The 19,715-nt window shown below is 49.7% G+C and overlaps 2 protein-coding genes across 3 annotated transcripts; both read right to left on the bottom strand.

Moving 5' to 3' along the window:
- Positions 1–63: 63 nt before the first annotated feature.
- On the bottom strand, positions 64–2,552 carry TMEM179B (transmembrane protein 179B). The gene is made up of 5 exons (XM_036258933.1): positions 2,377–2,552; positions 1,384–1,571; positions 1,168–1,302; positions 923–1,001; positions 64–718 (listed from the first exon to the last, which is right to left on the bottom strand). The coding sequence occupies exons 1-5, from the start codon at positions 2,470–2,472 to the stop codon at positions 557–559; spliced, it is 660 nt and encodes a 219-aa protein (XP_036114826.1). The 5' UTR covers positions 2,473–2,552; the 3' UTR covers positions 64–556.
- On the bottom strand, positions 2,548–19,486 carry TAF6L (TATA-box binding protein associated factor 6 like). Of its 2 annotated transcripts, none has more exons than XM_036258932.1 (11): positions 19,378–19,486; positions 13,733–13,892; positions 13,210–13,296; positions 12,397–12,547; positions 12,189–12,239; positions 11,621–11,715; positions 9,528–9,602; positions 9,163–9,383; positions 8,681–8,813; positions 3,473–3,601; positions 2,548–3,351 (listed from the first exon to the last, which is right to left on the bottom strand). In XM_036258932.1, exons 2-11 carry the CDS (start codon positions 13,877–13,879, stop codon positions 2,578–2,580), a joined length of 1,863 nt encoding a protein of 620 aa, XP_036114825.1. In that variant the 5' UTR covers positions 13,880–13,892; positions 19,378–19,486; the 3' UTR covers positions 2,548–2,577. The 2 variants fall into 2 exon arrangements, with proteins under 2 accessions (XP_036114825.1, XP_036114824.1); XM_036258931.1 differs by lacking the exon at positions 19,378–19,486 and adding an exon at positions 19,164–19,293.
- Positions 19,487–19,715: the final 229 nt, after the last annotated feature.

Here is a 19,715-nt window from a genome sequence, read left to right as displayed (position 1 = left end):
GCCCTGGCCAGTGTGGCTCGGTTGGTTGGAGTGACATCCGGTACACTAAAAGGTCAGGTTTGATTCCCAGTCAGGGCATATACCCAGATTGTGGGTTCCATCCCTGGTCATGGTGCATATGGGAGGTAACCGACTTATGTTTCTCTCCCCAAAGTCAGTAAAAACATGTCCTTGGGTGAGAATTAAAAAAGAAAAATTAACCTTAGGGATGGGGTGACAATGAGAGTAATACAGGGGGCCCAAGATTCATGAACAACAAATAGTCATTCCAATGGCAGGCACCTGAATGTACCCCCGAGTTTTGATGTTTAGCCTTTACTCTTTCCTCCCACCCACCTACCTACAGTGCTTTAACAGTCAGAACTCAGTATCAAGATGAAGGAAGAGAGTAATATAATATTGATACAAAAACAGCTGTAAGAAGGAAGACGGGGGAGGCCTGTCATGTTTCCCTCTTGGAGGGAAAATGCTCTCAGTATAAACAGGGCTGAGTGGGGGCAAGAGGACGGCAGGCACTTGGGCAGGAAGCCTTTGGCTGCAGCACTTTGGTTACTCTTCAGGAATGAGAAAGGCGGGGCCCAACTAGAACATCTGTTTCAGAGCTCCACTCAGGGTCCCCCCTCTCCAGAAGCCGGTATGGGGTTGCTTCAGACTTCAATTGCACGACCTGGAGCACCAGGACCACACACCACAATAACAGATTCACCCAAGAAGAGTTCTGTGGGAGACAGGAACAGGAGTGTGAGGAGTGAGGTCGTCTCAATCCATTCCCACCCACATACCGTGTCTGTTTGCTGTCAAGCTGACAAGCCCTCAGCTCCTCTCAGCCTTTCATTGGTGGGCACCCTTTTCAAACTACAGGTGTTTCTATGAATCTGTATCCCTGGGTCTCCACTTAGTCTTTCATATCCCAGGACCTCACTTCAGCATTGTGTAGGTTGGAGTAAAAATGAAGAGCGGTTCCAGGGGGTGTCCAAGGAATTTTCTGGGCTTCAAAGCAGCTGTGAGGTCAAAAAGACAGTTGTGAGAAAGGGGGTATATACCCCAAATACTCTTGTACCTAAGTGCCCTTTGAGATGAGAACAATCGATGGGGCTAATAAGGGGGTTATAGGGTCCCTTCTACAAAGAGAAGGTAGCCCAGGGATCAGCCCCCCACCCCCATTACCTAACTGTAGTGTTCTGAGAGATGATGGAGCTGCAGAGCGAACTGGTGCCAAATCGGAGGACACAGGCAGACACTAAGACCAGGAAGACGGCCATAGCCGAGATGGCCAGTGCAATGCGAAGCCCTACCCGGCCTCTGCGGAAGGAGACAGCAAGCCTTGTGGTTGAGGTGGGACTCCTCCCCCCTCACCCCTAGCCCTCAGAGTGGGGCAGTCACCTTTGGGCGTCCTCGATGCAGCTGCTGTAGACCCAGAAGAGCAGCAGCAGGAGACAGTAGAGGGCCAGGAGGCCAGAGGCCCCAGCCACAAAGTAGCAGAGGGAGGGAGCTGAGCCTCGGGATAAAGCCAGGATAGAGTGATTCAGGGAGGCCACACCATACAGGGGACAGCTGCCGCTGAAGGAGGCCTGTGGAGAGAAGCTGCTGAATCCTAGATTTCAGGTTAGTGCCTCTGGATGCAGGTTTTTGGCAGGCTAGGGATAACCCAGGCCAGGGCCACACTAGTAAGTTATTTGCACACAGCCAGTTCCTGTTTCTGGGCCAGTAGAGGGCCTGCTGGGGAAATCAGATCTGCAGTGGCCAGAAGGATCGGGGAAATAGGCGGTGTTACAAAATATACTGAACTTCCAAAGTGCCTCTCGAGTTCTGGTCTCTGCAGAAATCCTAGCGTAAAACCAGAACTTGGGTGACCTAAAACTATTTCCAATGTTTTCTAATTTGTTTATTAACAAGATCTCCTGGCTTGGGTAAACACTCAATATTAACTACCGGCTACTGTTTTACGTAACTAATTTGTCATTTACCACACTGTATTTGCAATCATGTGGTAACTTGTTCATCTCCACCACTCTCTGCTTTCTCTCTTGGCTAGCTCAGCACAATGGTGCCTGATTTGAGGATTAAGGCAGGGCGTTGCCGATTTGTTTCGGAACCAGAGGAAGGTTCCGCAGCAGGAGCCACCAGTCGGGGTGTTTGGAGTTGTAAGGCACTCCTGAAGATTTGTCCCATTGATGAAAGAATGACTTAGTAAGACCTGGGCGGAATCGCAGAGCTCGTTTAGTGTTGATACATCGCGGCCGGCCGCAGGCGGACGCCCTCCAGGCCCACCGCGGTGAGGAGCAGCTCGCTGGGCCGAGTGCAAATCAGTTATCTTGGGTCAGGACCGGCCAGCCCACCGCCCCCCTGCTGGCCCCGCCCGCCCCGCAGTCACACCTGCGTTCGGGTTAGCGTTGCTGCCGCCAGGGCCCCGCACAGGAAGGCAGCGGCGAACACCACGAGCTCGATGCGCTGCAGGCAGGACAGCGCCATGGCTCCGGCCGCGGGAGAAGCCGCCCAAGCCCCGCCTCATCCGGCGCGCCCCGAGAGCGCGGAGACCTCACTGCTGGGCGTGGGTTTATTTAGGGCCGCGCCGCCTCAGAGCGGCAGGTACAGCGAGTAGTCCGAGAGCGCCCAGCGGCGGGCCGGGCGGCCGGTGCGGCCGATCATCGGCAGCTTCTGCACGTAGCGGGAGGCCGGGCTGGGCCCGTAGGGCGCTGGGAAGGCGGTCTGGAAGAGGCGTCCGCGGCACCGCCTCCCGGCCTGCCGCCCGGCGATGATGAAGCGGAAGTGGGGGGCGCCGCGCCGGGCGAAACGGCTCTTCTGGAAGACGTCGCGGGTGCCGGCACCGGGGCCCTGCTGCCGGGGCGTCCCCCGCGCCCGGTGCACGCGCGGCAGCGGCCTGTTGTCAGAGGGGGCAGGCGTAGAGGCCGATGGGGGGCCACTGCCCCGGGGGCTCTCGTCGCCCTGCGGGCTGACCATGGCGTTGGCCGTCAGCTGCGGCATCTTCCGCACTGAGTCTGGGGCCACCGCCGGCTCCTTCTTGTCCCCGGGCGGCCGGGGGGTCGTGGGCGCGGGCTGGCCCGTGCCGAAGCGGGTGGCCAAGCTGTCACCGAAAAAGGCGTAGAGCTCCCGGTAGATGTCCGCCAGGGTCACCGAAGGGGAAGGTCCCGAGGGCCCCGCGCCTCCTGGCGGCAACGGGAGGCCAGACCCAAAGCCTGGCTCTGCGCTGCCCCCAGAAGGAGACTCCTGCAGCAGGAGGCTGTCCCAGGGCAGGTCATCAGAGCGCCTGCACCCCCTGCTGCTGCTGGGGCCACTCTTGTTAGGCTCTGCTGCCTGGGCCTTCATCTTCAGCAGCCGCTCCACGGCCACCTGTATGTTAGAGCAGAGGGATTAGGATAGGCAAGAATTAGGAGGAACCTGGGCCCGTCAAGTATTCCAAAGCCTGCTGAGCTCATGCATGGAAGGGAGGCTGGAAAGGGCTGGCACTCACCAGAATGGCTCCATAGACTTTGTGCCCATCTGCTTTAACCTGGGCATTAGATACTGAATAGTCATCTAGCACAGCTTGCAGATTTGTCCAGTAAGTGGACAGGTGTGGGTACAGGACTCGTTCTACTGCCTGGAGTGGAGAGAAAGGGATGCAGTGAGGGCCTCTTTGTCGCTTATTGCCTCTTAAGTACCCTTTCCCATGAAAGACCTAATCTAATCTCTGATACTGGACAGGGATCAGTCCTCCTAAATTCCCTGCTTAGCATATTCAACCAACATTTATCTGGAACCTACTGTATGCCCAAGCCTTCAGTAAGCACTGGGAATAAAGATCGGATACAAAGACAGACCAACCATATGAAGTGACCCACTACAATTGACATGTGCCATATCACTGACATAAGGGCTAAGAGGGTATTGTGATGCCCAGTGCTAACAATTAGTTTGCCAACTGCTACCCCATACATTTAATAGGCAAGTACTGTCAGCACCTAGATCAGTGGTTCTCAACCTGTGGGTCGCGGCCCCTTTGGGGGTCAAACGACCTTTTCAAAGGGGTTGCTTAAGACATAACAGTAGCAAAATTAGTTATGAAGTAGCAACGAAAATAACATCAGGACCTGTATTAAAGGGTCACGGCATTAGGAAGGTTGAGAACCACTGACCTAGATATTAACTGGGACTCAGTTCAAACCACAAAAACAACAGATCAAGAGTACTGGACTCTGATTATATTACTATAAATCCTGTGGTTAATTTGGGGAAAGCAATTAAGTCTTCACAGAGAAGGTTACATCTTTGTTGGGCTTTGATGAGTAAGATAATCCTTTGGTCATTCACAACCTGAAGACTTGAGAATGTTGACAAAATTGACAAGTTCCTAAAAAAATACACGACTGCTACAGACTCAAGATATGTGAAAGCTTAAAAAATTCTGTAACTATGGCAGTTAAAAATCTAACCACAAATAAACACCATGCCATGCCCTGGCTGGTTTGTTCAATGGTTAGAGCATTGGCCTGCGGACCAGAGAATCCCGGTTCAGTTCCCACTAAGGGCACGTCCCTTGGTTGCAGTTTGTCCCTGGCCCCGGTTGGGATTGTGTAGGTGGCAACCAGTCGATGTGTCTCTCTCACATCGATGTTTCTCTCTCTCCCTCCCGCTCTATCTGAAGATAAATGCAAAAATGTCCTCAGGTGAGGATAAAAAAAAACACCATGCCAAAATTTACAAAGTCTACAGACATTTAAGGAAAAGATATCTCAATCTTATTAAACCAAATATTAAAAAATATAAAAAAAAAACACTCCCCCAACCTCATTCTATAAGGCCAATATAAACCTGACCCTAAAACCATACAAGGACAGTACAACTTATGAATATAAATAAATCCTTTAAAATTTTAGTAAACTCAACAGTATATAGAAAATGCATTACATTCCAATGTATAGATTGCACAGTATAGATCTTTTTAAAGACTATACTATGACCAAATTGAGTTTATCCTAGAAATGTAACTAGAAATGTAATTAGAATATCTTAGCCCCGCCCAGTACTCGGTGGTGGCCACTGAGCAGATGGGACTCTTCTCCTTCGTGCATGTTGCTCTGCTTCCTCTGCGACCGTGTCTGACAAATGTGATATGGCTGAGATTGAGAAATTCTGTAAGTTGAAATTTAAGACAGAAACACAAGAGAAAAATCCACTGCCTTAAAAAGAAAAGAACTACTGACAAGGAAAGCTGCACCTGCCTCTCCCATCTGCCGGCCAGGCTGGCAGGGAAGGAAAAGAACCTGCATGTTGGTGAAGGAAGAGCTGGTGCGACAACAGTGAAATTTAGAGTAAAAACCAACCTGGTCCAAGGTGTCCTGCAGACTGTAAAATGCATTTAATCAGAGGGCCATTTTTTGTTGTTGTTCGAAAGATTTTAATTATTGGAACGCAAATTTTTAAATATACAAATAATGTTTTAAAACTAGCACAAAAAAAAAACTGTATATAATTAATAACATTAATAGAGCAGAAAAACCGATTCAATTAAAAAAGGTCGCTGGCCCAGCCGGTGTGGCTCAGTGTTTGAGCGTCGACCCATGCACCAAGGGTCGCTGGTTTGATTCCCAGTCAGGGCACATGCCCAGGTTGTGGGCTTGATCCCCAGTGGGTGATATGCAGGAAGTGGCCAGTCGATGTTCTCTCTCATCGATGTTTCTATCTCTCCCTCTCCCTTCCTCTCTAAAATCAATCAAGAAAAAAAACAACCTTTCTAATAATAAAAAAAAAGTTAAACATAAATTGATGACAAAACTAAGAATATAATTTTCTTAATCTGAGAAAGATTATATATAAACACACAAAGTAAACATCAGCCTAAAATGGGAAAGATTATTAGCACTTCTTTTATTATTTTTTTATCCTCACTGGAGGACATTTTGTATCCATCTTCAGATAGAGTGGAAGGGAGAGAGGGGGGAAGAGAAAGAGAGAAACATCGATGTGAGAGAGGCACATCCACTGGCTGCCACCCACACGACCCCAACCGGGGCCGGGGACAAACTGCAACCTAGGTACGTGCCCTTAGCGGCAACCGAACCCGGGTCTCTCTGGTCCGCGGGCTGACACTCTAACCACTGAGCCAAACCAGCCAGGGCTTTTAAAATTGGAAATAAGACAAAGTTGACAATTATCTTATGTAAAATGGTATTTAGTGAGTGGTCCTAGCAATGAAATACTAAAAGGAAATGAAAGGCATTAGGTTTAGAAAGATGAAATAAAGCTGTCACTATTCGCACGGGATATCATCTACATTAACAACCCAAAGAATCCACGGACAGAAATGATAGTTCAGTAAAGTAGCCAAATCGATACATGTCAATTGTTTCCACACAGCAGTAAAAAACATCATGAAAAGAAGACACCATGACAACAGCTCAAACAATAGCAAGAATCTAGGTCTAAACTTTTTTTAAATCCTCACCCGAGGATATTTTTCCATTTATTTTCAGATAGAGTAGGAAGAAAGGGCGGAGAGAGAGAAACACCTATGTGAGAGAGACACATCAGTTGGTTGCCTCCCACATGACCGGGACCAAACGTTAACCAAGGTACATGCCCTTGACTGGAATTGAACCCGCAACTCTTTGGTCTGCCGGCCGACGTTCTACCCACTGAGCCAAATTGGCCAGGGCATGGACTAAATTTAATAAAGTATATGTAGGTTCTCTTCAGGGAAAATTATGAAAGGATCCTAAAACAATGAAAGCCATAAAAAAGGGATACGACATATTTATGGACAAAAGGAATTAATATCATTAATGATGTCAATTCTCTCCAAAACTGATCTAATAAATTCAATGTAATTCTGATAAAAATTTCAACAGCAGCAAACAATATATTCCAGATGGGCAAGAGTGATTCAACAGAAAAATCCAGTCATATAACCTGTCGAATGATCAGAACTAAAGTTAATAATTATTTGATAATCTCTACAAATGTTAAAAAGGTATTGGCAAGCTAAATTATCTATTCCTATTTAAAATACACTCAGGCCCTAGCCGGTTTGGCTCAGCGGTTAGAGCATCGGCCTGCGGTGCGGAGAGACCCGGGTTCAGTTCCCGCTAAGGGCACGTACATCGGTTGCAGTTTGTCCCCGGCCCTGGTTGGTTGTGCGGGTGGCAACCACTCGATGTGTCCCTTTCACATCGAGGTTTCTCTCTCTCTCTGTTCCTCTCTCTCCCTCCCACTGTACCTAAACAAAAAATGGGAAAATGTCCTCGGGTGAGGATGATAAAAAAAATAAATAAATAAAATAAAATACACTCAGTACAAGAGGAACTAGATAGTTCTTTAACATAATAAAATGGAATGGGCAGGAATTTATGAAATAGTATATTAATATCTGCCATACACGACTTTTGAAAGGATAAGATGTTCATATACAGAAAGCCAGTTAGACAATGTTACCCCAATAAATTCAAAAAAATAAATAAATAAATAAGCCCTGGCCAATATGACTCAGTTGGTTGGCATGTTGTCCTGCACACAGAAAGGCCAAGGGTTTGATTTCCGGTCAGGGCACATGCACCTAGGTTGCAGGTTCAAACCCTAGTCAAGACTTGTACGGGAGGCAACACATCAATGTTTCTCCCTCACATGGATCATTCTCTTTCTCTCTCTCTCAAAGTCAATGAAAATGTCCTTGGGTGAGGATTTAAAAAAAGTATTAAAAACAAAAAATTACTGCCCTGGCTGGTGTGGCTCAGTTGGTTAAGTGTTGGCCCATGCACCGAAAGACGAAAGATTGCTGGTTTGATTCCAGGTCAGGGCACGTGCCTGGGTTGCGGTTTCAATCCCGGTCAGTGTACGCATAGGAGGCAACCAATCAGGGTGCATATGGGAGGCAACTGATTGATTTCTCACATCGATGTTTTTCTCTCTCTCTCTTTCTTCCCCCCTCCCCCTCCTCTCTCTCTAAAGAAATCAATAAAAATAGTTTTAAAATAACCAAAACAGCCCAGCTAGTGTAGTTCAGTGGGTTGAGCATTGTCCTATGGACTGAGAGGTCCCAGTTCGATTCCTGGTCAGGGTACATGCCCAGGTTTCAGGCATGATCCCCAGTGTGGGGGCATGCAGGAGGCAGCCAATCAATCTCTCTCATATCAATGTTTCTATCTATCTCTCTAAAAAATCAGTAAAAATATGTTTTATAAAAATAATAAATTAAATAAAAACAAAAAGATAATAAAAAGAAAAAATTCAAGCATCTAATAAATTTAGACATAAGCATTAAAAAAAAAGAAAGATGCCCAGGCCAGTTTGGTTCAGCAGCTGGAGCATCGGCCCACAGACTGAAGAGTTGCGGGCGGGTTCAATTCTGGTCAAGGGCACATACCTCGGTTGCAGTTCAGTCCCTGGACCTGGTCAGGGTTGTGCAGGAGGCAACCAGTGGATGTGTCTCTTTCACATCAATGTTTATCTCTTTCTCTCTCTCCCCCTCTCGCTGTCTGAATATAAATAGAAAAATATCCTCCAGTGAGGACTTTTAAAAAAGAAAGAAAAGGAAAGGCTATCACTGAGCCTGGCCTAAGGCAAGAACTCAGTACACAGCAGCAGCAAGCATAGACCATTTTTATGATCAAAGACACACAAATGCTACTTTCCTAATTATGAACAGCAGCTCTTAGGGCTCTGTGAGAAAGGCCAGGGTCCTCACCTTCCAGCCCAGGGCATGCAGCCCCACCACAGCCCCGTAGTGGGAGCAGAGAGGCCGCACAGGGTCTGCCAAGACCTTCTGAAGGGAGAGCAGGATCTGCTGGTAGAGGCCACTTACAAGGTCCCCGTGAGTCCTGTGGGAGCAACATGCAGTCAGAGGGGATGAGGCAAAGCATTGCCCAATATGATTCAAGTCACAGCACAGAGAAAACAGCACCTGCATTGCACGGGGTAAGTGAACTAGGTGGCTAGAGGTGACTGGCCCAGGACCTGAAGGCTGAAGGACCAAACCCTTGGCTATCTGTCATCCATTTGCCCAATCCCAGTGCACCATGCACACTGACTGGGAAGCTCTAAGAGAAGAAACTCCCCACCACTCAACACAGGGCCTCAAAGCCAGAATTGTAAGCCCATCTCCCTATCCTAACCCACTCAGCTCTGCAGCTGTCCCACCCTTGATTCAGTTCTAGGCCCAGTGGCTACCAGAAGATGTGGCTGAGAAGGAGGGCAGCACCATCCCGCAGAGTCCAGTGGTCATTCAGGGGGTTGATGGAGGCAGCCAGTGGCTCCAGGACGCAGTAGAGGACACTGCCCACCAGAGAGCGGACATAGGGCCCCAGGCAGAGGTGTGGGTTCCGAACCAGGCTCCGTGCCACTTGCAAGAGCCGGTGCAGCTGCTCCAAGTCATGGCTTACAGACTTGACCTGTTGGTAGAAGAGGGCAGCTTAGGGGCACATGAGGGTACACAGAAGGCTGCCATTCTGATGGCATCTTCCATTAGCTCTACGTGCTACTGGGCCACCTCCTCCCCATAGAACGTTCTCCCCTGCCCCAGCCTGGTCACTTACCCCACTGACCACGTAAACAAAGTAAGGGAGGAGCGCTGCAATCTTGGAATTGGTCTGCAGGTCCTGGAGAGCAATCTGAAAAGGAAGGGGCCAGGCTCACTGCATCCACCAGCCCCAGGTAGACATCAACCTTTTTTTTTTTATCCTCATCCGAGGACATTTTTCCATTTTTTGTTCAGATAGAGTGGGAGGGAGAGAGAAAGAGAAACATCGACGTGAAAGGGACACATCGAGTGGCTGCCACCCGCACAACCCAACCAGGGCCAGGGACAAACTGCAACCGAGGTACACGCCCTTAGTGGGAACCGAACCCAGGTCTCTCCGGACCGCAGGCCAATGCTCTAACCGCTGAGCCAAACCGGCCACAGTGACCTTTTTTTCTTTCTTTTTTTAAATCCTCACCCGAGGACACTTTTTGTTCAGATAGAGTAGGAGGGAGAGAGAGAGAGAAACATCGACGTGAAGGGACACATCGAGTGGCTGCCACCCGCACGACCAACCAGGACCAGGGACAAACTGCAACCGAAGTACGTGCCCTTAGCGGGAACCGAACCCGGGTCTCTCCGGACCGCAGGCCAACGCTCTAACCGCTGAGCCAAACTGGCCAGGGCAACCTGTTTTTCTTTTTTAAAGGACAGTTTAGCACTTGTGTATTGAAGTTTTAAATATTTACACTCTTTGATTCAGCAATTCGACTTCTATAAATTTAACCCAGTATAAAAGAAACCCACTTACAAACATACCCACACCCAGCAATGCCTGTAATAATAAACTGAATATAGCCCTGGCCAGTTTGGTTCAGAGGTTAGAGCATCGGCCTGCGGACCGAAGAATCCCAGGTTCGGTTCCTGCTAAGGGCACGTACCTTGGTTGCAGTTTAGCCCCGGCCCTGGTTGGGGTCACGTGGGTGGCAGCCACTCGATGTGTCTCTCTCACATCGATGTTTCTCTCTCGTTCTCTCTTTGTCCCTCTCTCCCTCCCACTCGGTCTGAAGATAAATGCAAAAATGTCCTCAGGTGAGGATAAAAAAAAAACTGAATGCAACCTAAATGTCTAACATATTTTTTACTGAGAAAAGCAGTTGTTCTAAAACCAGATGTTTTGATAACACCACTTTGGTTTATACTAGAGTAAGCACTACTTATACACAGAAAAAAAAGGTGAGGGTGGTTCTATAGCAGATTTTCACTTCCTCCTTTGTATGTTTTTATATTACAGTACTTCTACAATAAACATTACTTTTATATGCAGAGAAAACATTAACGTAAATGAGTAAAATCATCGTAACCCAGAACCTCTACCACCTGTGCCCTCCAAAATCCTCTGGATGAAAATCTAAAGCTTAAGCTCTGTGGAAGCAGACAACAGGCTAGTGACAAAGGAGCTCAGGTCCCAGGCCCCCAGGCAGCCCCTGCCCTGTGCTTGGGGAACAGGAGCCAAGCTTCTAAGGCAGGAATGTATGATAGCAACTTCCTTGATTTTCAAGGGAAAAATAACAGCAGCCAGACATGTGAAGACATGGAGGATATAAAACTCTAAAGAGGCCACATGGTTGAGAAGACCACCAAACTAGCCCTCATCTGACTCTGGACAGAAGAGGACTGACCACCGGCACTGTCCAGCAGGGCCTCTGGAGCCCAGAGGCTAAAGCAGCAGGGGCTGGCATGAGGCCTGGGGACTAAGAACGGGGAGCAGGTCTCAGAGCAGGCCTGGTGGGCACCCTGACCTGGCTCCCTCTAGTTCATCTTCTCCTCCCCATCTCAAGTCCAGGCAAATGGAAGTTACAATGTTGATGCCCCACTTAGCCCCAGGTCCACAGTTACTCAGAGAGTGGGCTCTGGAACTGAGGGACGGGGAGACTCCCAAAGGCCCTGCTGAGCTGCCCATTTTCCTAAGGAACGGGGTTTCCCCTGGAGCAGGAAGGGGTCAGTGTTGGAGGAGGGCCAGCCTCAGGGCACCACACCCCCAAGGAGAACAGCTTCCACACCCGTCAGTCAGGCCATGTGGAGGGGACCGGAAGTAGGCCTCTGAAAGAATTTCATCAGAATTCAAAAGCTGGACTCTGTGTCCCAAATGGGGGCCTGCTCACTCACCTTCATAAGCTGTGGATCGTCACCCAGTACAGCCCGAGTCACTTGCTGGTAGTACTTGAGAAGGTCATCGGTCAGTGAAGACACAGCGCTGGGCACTGTGAGACGATGGGCAGGAGGTGGTCAGGTGAAGAGCCAGCCCTCTCTCAGACTCCTTTGCCTGCTCCCTCACAATCCCACCCCAACCCCACTGAGCAGCCTGGCCCCGCAAGCTCTCCACACCTCTGCTGTGCACGCTGCCTCCCACCCGTCCTCTGCCAGGCAGCTTCCTGCCTAGTCCTCAAGCCCCGAGCTCTGCTAAGCAGACCCTGGAAGTGAGGTACATCCCCCCAGGGACCCCAGCATGGTGCCCAGACTTCCATGCTGACATCCAACGGGCGACATCATGATTCGTTACAGGTCTGTGCTCCTCTTTCCAGCTCTGAGCCCTCTGGGCAGGGACCAGCGCCCACTCAGAAGAGGGTACCAATAAACACTGTCAGATGAAGACTCGGGTACAGAGGCACCACCCGCAGCTCCTAAGGGAGGAAGGTTCAACCCCTGGGGGCCCGTTCCCCACAGTATGCCTTACCCGATCCTTGAGGTGCCAGGTTCCCTTTGCCATCTAGGTAGGAGACGTGAACTAGAACCAGGGCAGAGAGACAGCTGGCTCAGCCTGGGGTTCTGCCCCTTGTCACACCACACACCCCTCTGAGTTGTGCCCCATCCACCAGCCAGCCCATCACCATTCCTTTGACAGCCCAGCTTTTGTCCCCAACCCATGAAGGGCCCGCATTCACCTCTCACAGCCGTCTCAGCACAGCCTTTGGGGATGTTGGTTGCCAGGGCCAGCTCCACCAGGTTCACCTCTCGGTCTTCAGGGAAGTAGAGCTCACCCTCCCTGGCAGGGCGCAGAGGCAGCACCTCCTGGGATCCATAACCACACACAGCCTGAGCAAAGAGAGATTGGGGAGCAGGCTGAATTCAGGGGAGGGAAGAGGCACTCTCCATAAGGGCAGGGAGCCTCATCTAAGGGAATCCCAGAGAAAAGGGGGGATGCCTGGGGCATCAGGCTCATTGCTGAAAACAGCTGAAGCATCCAATGCTCACTGGGTCAAGATATAGAACATGGCTCCTCCTCCCAGATCCATAGGGGATCTGAGTCCCACCCCCAGGGTATCGGTCCTCCTTCTCATACTCACCCAACTTTGAAAACACTACTCTCTTCTAAACATAATCTTCTTCCCTCAACTCCCTGCCCCAAAACAATTATGCAGAATATTCTAACACCCACACTGCGCTCAGGCTCCTCCCTCACCCAGAATGCCCTCTTTCTTCCTTCTGGATTAGTCTAACCCAAGCCTCCCGTGAAGGCCCAGCGCAAGTCCCATCTCTTCAAGAAGACTTCCCTAACCTCCTGGACCCCGTGGCCCCCTCTCCCTCTTTTCTGAGCTCAGACCTTAGGGGCCTGAGCCCAGCCCTTATCCTACAGTGGCGTGAGCTTTCCTCATGTGTGCATTTGGTCTTCATGTCTTGCTGCGCTACCAGCCCTGAGCTTGGCACGGAGGTAGGTTCATGCCAGCTGAGCCCTCTGCAACTTGCGCCCCACTCACCTCCACGCTGCTCCATCTGAGAGCCCGGTTGAAATCTTCCACGGTCAGCTTCCGCCTTTTGGTGTGTTTCATGAATTGAGAGCTATTCTGGGAGGGGAGGAACAGAATCAGGAGACAGGGAGCAGAGGGTGCAGGGCCTCCAGTGCAGAGGCAGCCTGGGGAGGAGGCAAAAGGACACCAGACCAGCCATCAGAGAGCCTGGACTCCAGCTCTGCTCTTATGCATACAACACCCAATGTCTCGGTGCCTATCTGGGCCTTGGTTTCTCACATGCAGAATGTGAATATGAACCTGCCTGGGCTGCCCCGGCGGGGCTGTTGTGAAGAGCACATGAGAAGGCGCCCAGCAAGTGCTTAGTTTGCCGGAAGCCCAGTTGGTTAGAAGGGGAGCCCTAGGCAGAGCAGGACTGCCTCCACCATATTCCCGAAAGCACAGAGTAGGTGCCTGATACGTTTGGTGAATAAGCCCCTGTAGGAAGGGGTAGCCAAGGAGAGTCGGGGAGTACTGGGGTGGGAGTGCGCACCTGGGTGGCCTCTCTGAGACGGTAGCACACGTCCTCTGCGAGCAGGGCCGCCACCTCATCGCTCAGCTCCAGGCCCGTGCTCTCTGCCATGAGGCGGACTGACTCCCGAGGGATCTCCACAAACCGCCGCTCTTCTCGTTCTGACATGGCCCCGGTGGAGCTGGGAGTGGGGAGGGAAGGTTTGAAAAGCCACCCATCCCCCTGAGAGCCCAGGAGCCTGACTCAAGACCCTCTCAACCAGTCTTGCAACTCCTGCTCCAGGCTCCCCAGCCAAGGACCTATAAAAGCTCTGAGTGTCCAGGTGAAGAAACTGGGAGACTCAGAACAAAAGACTCAAGCTGGCCAGAAGGCAGACAACAGTGACGCCTGAAAGTGCCTGGTCTTGGGATCCACAGATCTGGGTCCTAGCCCTGCCCTACCACTTCCTATGTGAATATGGCCAAGACCTTCATCAGTCTGAGCAACTGCGTCCTAAACTGTAAATCAAGAAATAATCCCTGCCCTCCTGAACTCACAGGGCTGCTATGAGAGCAGAATGCGATTCCGGTCAAGATGGCGGCTAGGTGAACGCGGTGTCGCCTCCTCCCACAACCACATCAAAATTACAACTAAACAACAGCACAATCATCTTTCAGAACTGCCTGAAATCGAGCTGAATGGGACTTGCTAAGGCCAGACGCTGCTTATTTGAGAGAATTTAGGAAAATCTGAAGCAGGAGCCAAGAAATTTAAGAAGCAGCCACATCGAGACCGGTAGGAGGGGTGGAGGGGTGGAGGGGACGGGCTGGTCCTACACCCACATGTGGCGAATAAAAATCAGGGGGTTACCTCGGCTGGGAAGGTCCTTCGTGAGGAGTGATGGGTGCCCGTCCCACACCCGGCTCCCCGCTCAGGGTTCCAGCGCAAGAAAGAGAAGTCCCCATAACTTCCCGCTGTAAAAACCAGCCGGAACTGAGGCTGAGGGAGGCTGAGGCTGCTGGAGCCCCAGGCAGTTCCTCTTAAAGGGCCCGCACAGAGACTTACTCAGACCTACTCCCCCCAGGCTCAGCATAGGAGAGGCAGCTTGAAAGGCACCAGAGAGCCCTGGCCGGTTTGGCTCAGCGGTTAGAGCGTCAGCCCGCGGGCCAGAGAGTCCTGGGTTCAGTTCCCACTAAGGACATGTACCTCAGTTGCAGTTCGTCCCTAGCCCCTACTGGGGTCTTGTGGGTGGCAACTAATCAACGTGTCTCTCTCACATAGAAGTTTCTCTCTCTCTTTCCTTCTTCCCTCTCTCCCGCCCGTTCTATCTGAAGATAAATGCAAAAATGTCCCTGAGTGAGGATTAAAAAAAAAAAGAAAAAAGCCCTGGCCCGTTTGGCTCAGTGGATGGAGCATCAGCCTGCGAACCGGAGAGTCCCAGGTTCGGTTCCCGCTGGGGGCACGTACCAAAAAAAAAAAAGAAAAGAAAAAAGAAAAAAAAAACACCAGAGACATATGGAGAAGAACTAAGCTGTTTGGCCTTGGGGCAAGAGCTGGAGAGGCAGCTTTCTCCTGGACAGACCTGCTAGGTGAGACTGTTGTTCCTTTGGTGAGCCAGATGGACACCATATCTGGGACTCCAGCAACCTGGCTCATACTGTTTGCCCCGCCCTGGAAATTCTCTGAGGCCCTGCCCCCCCACCCAACCTTCATGTCCACCCAAGCTGTTTCCAGTGGCTTTACCATAGGATTGGCCTGTCTTGGCTCCTGCTTCAGATTTTCCTAGATTCTCTCAAACAAGTAGCATCTGGCCTTAGCAAGTCCCATACCTCCACTAAGTGGCTCCAGGCCTGGCACTAGAAGTAGCCAGCCTTGGTTCACAGCTGGGCTTTTCCTGGGCACTTCCAAGCCAGCACAAGAAGCAGCCATTGGCAAATCACTTTGTAGCTTATGCCGGGTGGCACCAGATAGAACACAGGCAGTGGCTGACCTTGCCCCAGAGCCAGTGGCTGAGCACACCCAGTGGACAGCTTCAGAACACATCGAAACACCACCACCCAACCATCTCCACAAGTGATGCACTCAATGAGTGGACTCAGTGGGTACCAGAACCCTGATGAAGTAAGTCTTGTTCTGTGTGGTGGGCCCCTACACAGCTGATCCTCCAAGATAGTCAGAGGCCAGTGGTCATTGGGCACAGCCAGTCTTTGCTGCTGATCAGCCTAAGTAAATCTTTCCCATTGACTGCCAACAGCAATCAAGACTCAATTACAACAGAAGGGTGTACAGTCCACATTAGGGGTGCACCTTGAGGGCCCAGCTGGGAAGATCAGGGAGGCTGTGCCACTGGATCCTACAGGATACCTACAACAATAGGCCACCCTACGAAGCCTAGGAGACATAGCAATGCTACGTAATACATAGAAACAATCACAGGGAAGCAGCCAAAATGAGGAGACAAAGAAACATGTCCCAAATGAAAGAAAAGAACAAAATTCCAGAAAAAGAATTAAACAAAATGGAAATAAGCAATCAATCAGATGCAGAGTTCAAAACACTGGTTATAAGGATGCTCAAGGAACTTAGTGACACCTTCAAGGAACTTAAGGAGAACTCAAAAAAACTTAGAACATCAACAACATAAAAAAATAAATTAAAAAAAAAAAACCAGTAAGAAATGAAGGATGCACTAACTGAAAAAAAGAATAATTTACAGAGATTCAATAGTAGAGCAGGTAAAGCCAAGAAGCAAACCATTGATTTGGAATATAAGGAAGCAGAAAACACCCAATCAGAATACCAAAAAGAATAAAGAATACCAAAAAATGAAGATAGTGTAAGGAGCCTCTGGGACAACTTCAAGTGTGCCAACATTCACATCATAGGGGTGCCAGAAGGAGAAGAGAGAGAGCAAGAAATTGAAAACCTATTTGAAACAATAATGACAGAAAACTTCCCTAAATTGGTGAAGGAAACAGACATACAAGTCCAGGAAGCACAGAGAGTCCCAGACAAGATGAACCCAAAGAGGTCCACACCAAGACACATCATCATCAAAATGCAAAAGGTTAGCCCTGGCCGGTTTGGCTCAGCGGTTGGAGCGTCCGCCTGCGGTCCCGAGAGACCCAGGTTCGGTTCCCGCTAAGGGCACGTACCTCGGTTGCAGTTTGTCCCCGGCCCTGGTTGGTCGTGCGGGTGGCAGCCACTCGATGTGTCCCTTTCACATCGATGTTGCCCTCTTTCTCTCTCTCTTCCTCTCTCTCCCTCCCACTCTGTCTGTACAAAAAATGGAAAAATGTCCTCGGATGAGGATAAAAATAAATAAATAAATAAATAAATAAAAATATCTCTCTTTAAAAAAAAAAAGGCAAAAGGTTAAAGACAAATGGGGGGAAAGGGAGAAACATCTGTAACAAAAATAAATTAATTAAAAAATTAAAAATGAAAAAACAACAACAAAAGGTTAAAGACAAAGAGAGAATCTTTTTTTTTTATCGTTTTTTTTTTGTTTTTTTTTTTATTCTCACCTGAGGACATTTTTCCATTTTTTGTTCAGGTAGAGTGGGAGGGAAAGAGAGGAACAGAGAGAGAGAGAAACATCGATGCGAAAGAAACACATCGAGTGGCTGCCACCTGCACGACTGACTGACCAGAGGACCAGGGCTGGGGACAAACTGCAACCGAGGTACATGCTCTTAGCAGGAACCGAACCCGGGTCTCTCAGGACCGCAGGCCGACACTCCAACCGCTGAGCCAAACCGGCCAGGGCCAAAGAGAGAATCTTAAAAGCAGCAAGAGAAAAGCAGTTCATTACCTACAAAGGAGCTCCCCATAAGACTGTCAGCTGATTGCTCAAAAGAAACTTTACAGGCCAGAAGGGAGTGGCAAGAGATAGTCCAGGTGATGAAAAGCAAAGACCTACAACCAAGATTACTCTATCCTGCAAAGCTATCATTTAGAATGGACAGACATATCAAGAGTTTCCCAGACAAGAAAAAGCTAAATGAGTTCATCACCACCAAACCAGGATTATATGAAATGTTAAAGAGTCTTCTTGAAGGAGAAGAACAACAAAAATATGAATGGCAATTAATACATATCTATCAGCAATTGGATCTACAAACAAAATGAGCAAGCAGAACAGAAAAAGACTCACAGATACAGAGAACTTTTTGTTGCTTGCCAGATGGGTGGGGGCCGGGAGATGGGTTAAAAAGATGAAGGAATTAAAAGTACAAATTGGTTGTTAGACTGATGAACCTCAAAGGGAAGGGGGAGGGAGGGCAGGATGAGATAAACCAAATAGCTTCTATGCATATATGCATAACCAATGGACACAGATAATAGTGTGGGGAAGGCAGGAGGGGGGTCATGGGGAATAAAAGGGGGGATATCTGTAATACTTTCAACAATAAAGTTAAAAAGAGAATAGAATGAGATGATGTATGAGAAAGGCAGGGACCAGTACACTATACAAATGGAAGACATTACCATCGTTCATTATAACCAAAAACTTCATGCCTTCTTCCTTCTGATTCTATCTACTAAACCACTATCTACAACCACTATCTACTAAATCTTTTTTAAAATTTTTTTCTTTATTGATTTTTAGAGAGAGGAAGGAAGAGGGAGAGAGAGATAGAAACATTGATGAGAGAGAACATTAACTGGCCTCCTCCTGCATGCCCCCCACCGGGGATTGGGCCCACAACTTGGGCATGTGCCCTGACCAGGAATCCAACTAAGGACTTCTTGGTGCATGGGTCCACACTCAACCACTGAACCACACCAGGTAGGCTCATTTACCCTCAATAACAGTGAGATGGGGCCTGGCCAGTGTGGCTCAGTGGTTGAGCATCAACCCATGCACCAAAAGGTCGCCAGTTTGAATCCTGGTCAAGGCACACGCCCAGGTTGTGGGCCTGATCCCCAGTGAGACACATGCAGGAGGTGGCCAATAGATGTTCTCTCTCATTGATGTTTCTATCTCACTCTCCCCCTCTCACTTCCTCTCTCTCTAAAATCAATAAAGGGAAAAAAATTTTTTTTAAAAAGCAACAAGATGGGTATTATGTAAGTATTGTGACTATTTCACAGCCCAGGAAATCGAAGCTCAGAGAAGTAAAATGTTAAATGACTTTTCCAAGATCATCCAGCAAGCACCAAGTAGGAAGCAGGGACTCAAACTCCTGTTCCTAATGATCAGGAGTGGCGGGCTGGGTGGGGAACAAGGCCTGGGTTCCCAGCGTGAAGACCTGGCGTTGGAAACCTGCCAACACATAATTTTCTGTTTCCCCATCTGTAAAATGGGAGCATGGAGTCCTGCTAGGTGAAGGCGTGGGGGGAGTTTCCCTATTATGTACCCATATTAAGACCCACAAAGTCCGGTCTGGGACCAAGATCTCCCGCTCCTCGACCTCCCCTGGGCATCTTCAGCCACTAGCCAGACTGGTACGGAGGCGTGGGAACTGACCTCTACCGGCCTCGGTGCGGAGAATCCTCCCACCCAGCTTCACTCATCCCAGATCCTGAGGTGGTGGGGTGCGGTGCAGAAGGTCAAGGGTTACCGAACTTGGGTCACGTGGTCAGCGAAGGGGGCGGGCCCCCAGCGGACGGGCTCTAAGGCGGGTGGGAGTGCTCAGCCCGCTGCAGGACGGGAGTCCTTGGGCCTGCGAGGGACTGCTCACCTGAAGGCTCCGGCAGACGAAGGTGGCTACTGAGACGGCGGCGACAGCGGTAGCGACAGCGGCGGGTCCCTCTGACCCAGCTCACACACTAATTCCCTCTCTCAGCGCTCAGGCCCCGCACTCCACGAGTACAGCCAATCGGCGAGCACATTGCAAAGCTCCCGCCCTCCATGAGGCTTCCAGCCACGCTATTGGCAACTATAAAGGCGCTGTGAAAGACCCAGGCGCCGGGGTCACGTGATGCTAAGGAGTCGCTCTTCTTAAAGCAACAGCTCTTGGGAGTTTGGGGAGTAGCTGTGTACGGTTTGGTGTACGTTTTTAATAACCATGTTCTCAAG

Source organism: Molossus molossus, unplaced genomic scaffold (assembly GCF_014108415.1).
Source record: "Molossus molossus isolate mMolMol1 unplaced genomic scaffold, mMolMol1.p scaffold_m16_p_13, whole genome shotgun sequence".
In the NCBI taxonomy this organism is placed as follows: domain Eukaryota; kingdom Metazoa; phylum Chordata; class Mammalia; order Chiroptera; family Molossidae; genus Molossus; species Molossus molossus.
This window is presented reverse-complemented; position numbering and strand designations above follow the sequence as displayed.

Bases quoted from the DNA above. Each gene is read 5' to 3' on its own strand.
- TMEM179B (XM_036258933.1), bottom strand. From the start codon at position 2,472: ATGGCGCTGTCCTGCCTGCAGCGCATCGAGCTCGTGGTGTTCGCCGCT. The intron at 1,303-1,383 runs GTGACTGCCCCA...CTCCTTCCGCAG, and splicing joins TGCATCGAGGACGCCCAAAG to AGGCCGGGTAGGGCTTCGCA. The intron at 719-922 runs GTGAGGTCCTGG...TGTCTCCCACAG, and splicing joins CCAACCTACACAATGCTGAA to AACTCTTCTTGGGTGAATCT.
- TAF6L (XM_036258932.1), bottom strand. From the start codon at position 13,879: ATGTCAGAACGAGAAGAGCGGCGGTTTGTGGAGATCCCTCGGGAGTCA. The intron at 9,603-11,620 runs GTGAGTGAGCAG...CTTCCTTTTCAG, and splicing joins ACGATCCACAGCTTATGAAG to ATTGCTCTCCAGGACCTGCA. The intron at 9,384-9,527 runs GTAAGTGACCAG...TTCTACCAACAG, and splicing joins TTGTTTACGTGGTCAGTGGG to GTCAAGTCTGTAAGCCATGA.